Consider the following 2,503-nt stretch of genomic DNA (forward strand, 5'->3'; position numbering starts at 1 on the left):
ATCCCACCTGTCCAAAGCCAGCATCCTTCAGAAGTCAACATATATTTACTTATTTATTTTCATTATCAATCTTCCCCCATCCTTGAAGGTTAGTGCCTGGGATTTTTGTTTTGTTTGTGGCCATAACCCCAACACCTAGAATAATACTTGGCACGGTCAGCATTCATTAAAGAGTAGTTGGATGAGTGAGCAAGTGAGGTCCTCCCCACAATCCTCCCTTGAGTGTCTCGGATGAAATCAATTTCTTGCACCCCTGATATTAATACACTGTTTACCTCTCTCTGTCTTCTCACAGCGTAGGTCTCTTACTATTTTATATCAAAGTCGTTTATGTGGCTCTCACACTGGCCCTCCTAGACTTTGTATGAAAATAAGGTTCAGATGTTGAGTCAGTGTTGACGTTTAATAGGTTTTCAAAACATTTCTTTGCCAATGAACTCTAAATGGGAGGAAGGTAGATGGACAGAAAATACCAGGCTGCTTACCAAGGTGGAGCCCTGGGCTGGTTCGGCTGATGTAGAAATATAACACGGCAGCGACACTCATGTTTACCAGCGTGTAGGTCCACTGGATCACAAACATGATCAGCAGGGACCCCAACACCTGTCGAAACAGAGTAGGAAGGACAAACACTGAAGGTTTATCCTTGTGGGCAACAAAGCCAGAAGGCTGGGGCCCTAAGAAGCAGAAGTCCCTCTCGTTAACCTCTGATCCCCGAAGTCTGAATCACCAAGTTCACTCGGAATGAAAACAAACCAAATGGACAAATTCACTGAACCAGATTTTGAGAGGACAACCTCTCCCAAAACAATGCTTTAATGAAAATATCAATAGACGGCTATCCTGGTTCCACCACGACTGAGGATCATCTGGAAGTGTGCTTGAGGCTGGCTGTCAGCAGCTACTGCCCGGACTATGCATCCCTGGCTCATTCCATTCAGTGCAAGTCATCAGAGTAAACTCAGGTCATGACCAAAAATGTACATAGCTAATTGTGTTGTGTTGTGCAATATGGACTCATGCAGTGATGCAAGGTACATAAACATACATTGTACATGCTCAATGCATTTATGAATAAATGTAATAAATATATGTTTTGCATTTTTGTAGTTGGTCGATCATTTTGACTTGATCATTTTATAAGTAGCTCGCATGCTGAAAAAGCGTGAGCACCCCTGATCTAGAGCCTCATCTATATTCTAATATACAAAGCAGTAAGGTCACGTTGGTCCTCATTAAACAGCCTCTCCTTGCACCTTCACCCAGATCCTGACTGTCTGTCTCCACTTGGATGTGCATCGGAATTATGTCTCGGGAAACAGGTCAAGATGAAGTTACTCACCCCCAGCAGGGAGACCCAGGGATTGCAAAGGCGGGTGTAGAAAGAAGTTGATTTCCCACGGACAACTTGTTCCTGGAGGCTGGACCCGAGGAAGAAATCTAAAAGAGAAGTGAGCTTAATGCTTAGTTACCAGGATGCTGCCAAACCCCCTTCTCTTTGGATAAGCAACCACCTAGGAGTTCCTCCTCCGTAATTTTGTAACTCAGCCTAAAACACAGCTCGGAGCACTTGCTCTTAGAGAGGAGGGAGAGGCGTGTCTGGTGGCCTGAGGAAGAAAAGGGATGGGAGCACAGAGTGGACGTGGAAGCCCTTCTAATACCTGCTGCATCCCTCTCTAGATCAGGTGTCTGGAAACCCCAGAAGTGAAGACATCCCTTCTTGCCTGGATGTAAGTGGGGAGAATGGAAGAGGTGGGCATTTAGTAATATTGACTCTCAAGTGGGTCCACAGGGATGGCTGGGTCAAGCTGCCTTTTGTCTGCTGTTGGGTGAGCCTTGCCACCTTCTGACCCTGAAGGTGAGCACAGCTCCTTCGGGTGAGTTCCTCTGGAAGGTGAGGTGGCCGAGGGGCAAGGGATGGGCAGAGAAACCATGGAAGATCCTGCCTCCAGCAGCTCAGGCATCTCCTCCTTCTCAGGCTCTGTGCTACCCAGTCTCCCTTCCCAGTTTCTAGCTGACTGCAGCATTTCTCCATTGAACAACAGACATGCGTTTCAATTCACAATTTGGCCTAATCACCTTGGCGCCTCGTCACAGTGATTCATAAAAGAATGTGGGATACACTTTGCTCTATGCCCTCAGGTGCTCGCAGAAGAAATGTGGTTGTCGGCTTCCTAACCGCTTTTCCAATATCAATTTGGTTTCAGCCACATGGCCTTCCTGTGTCAGCTCTTCTGCCCAAATGCCCTTCCTGCTTCATTCTATGCCTGAAGCTCGTCTGATGCCCTCCACCCCCAGCCCTTCGGAATTGTTGATCTCTGGAGTGTACCTGGACTCCTCGGGGCACCTTGCCCGATCTCCTATTCACCCCTCAGGGCTCAGCTCTAGGATGACCTGTCAGAGAAATCTAAATGCATTCCCTCCTGTCAGTACTCTTGGGGTGTGGCCCATTTCCTTTCCTTCACGACACTTGCCATTATTTGTAATTGTGTATTTATTTACA

The 2,503-nt window shown here is 46.9% G+C and overlaps 1 protein-coding gene across 1 annotated transcript in view; it reads right to left on the reverse strand.

Moving 5' to 3' along the window:
• The window catches only part of SLC12A8 (solute carrier family 12 member 8), a 161,967-nt gene that overhangs the window by 15,410 nt on the left and 144,054 nt on the right, over positions 1-2,503 (reverse strand). The window contains exons 9-10 of the mRNA XM_013007141.1: positions 1,343-1,440; positions 486-603 (exon numbers count right to left, since the gene is read on the reverse strand). Of these exons, the coding sequence (XP_012862595.1) occupies positions 486-603; positions 1,343-1,440 (216 nt within the window). The remainder of the gene's footprint in view (positions 1-485; positions 604-1,342; positions 1,441-2,503) is intronic.

This window comes from Echinops telfairi, unplaced genomic scaffold (assembly GCF_000313985.2).
Source record: "Echinops telfairi isolate 266 unplaced genomic scaffold, ASM31398v2 ScPeMD7_17;HRSCAF=63, whole genome shotgun sequence".
NCBI classification, from domain to species: Eukaryota; Metazoa; Chordata; class Mammalia; order Afrosoricida; family Tenrecidae; genus Echinops; species Echinops telfairi.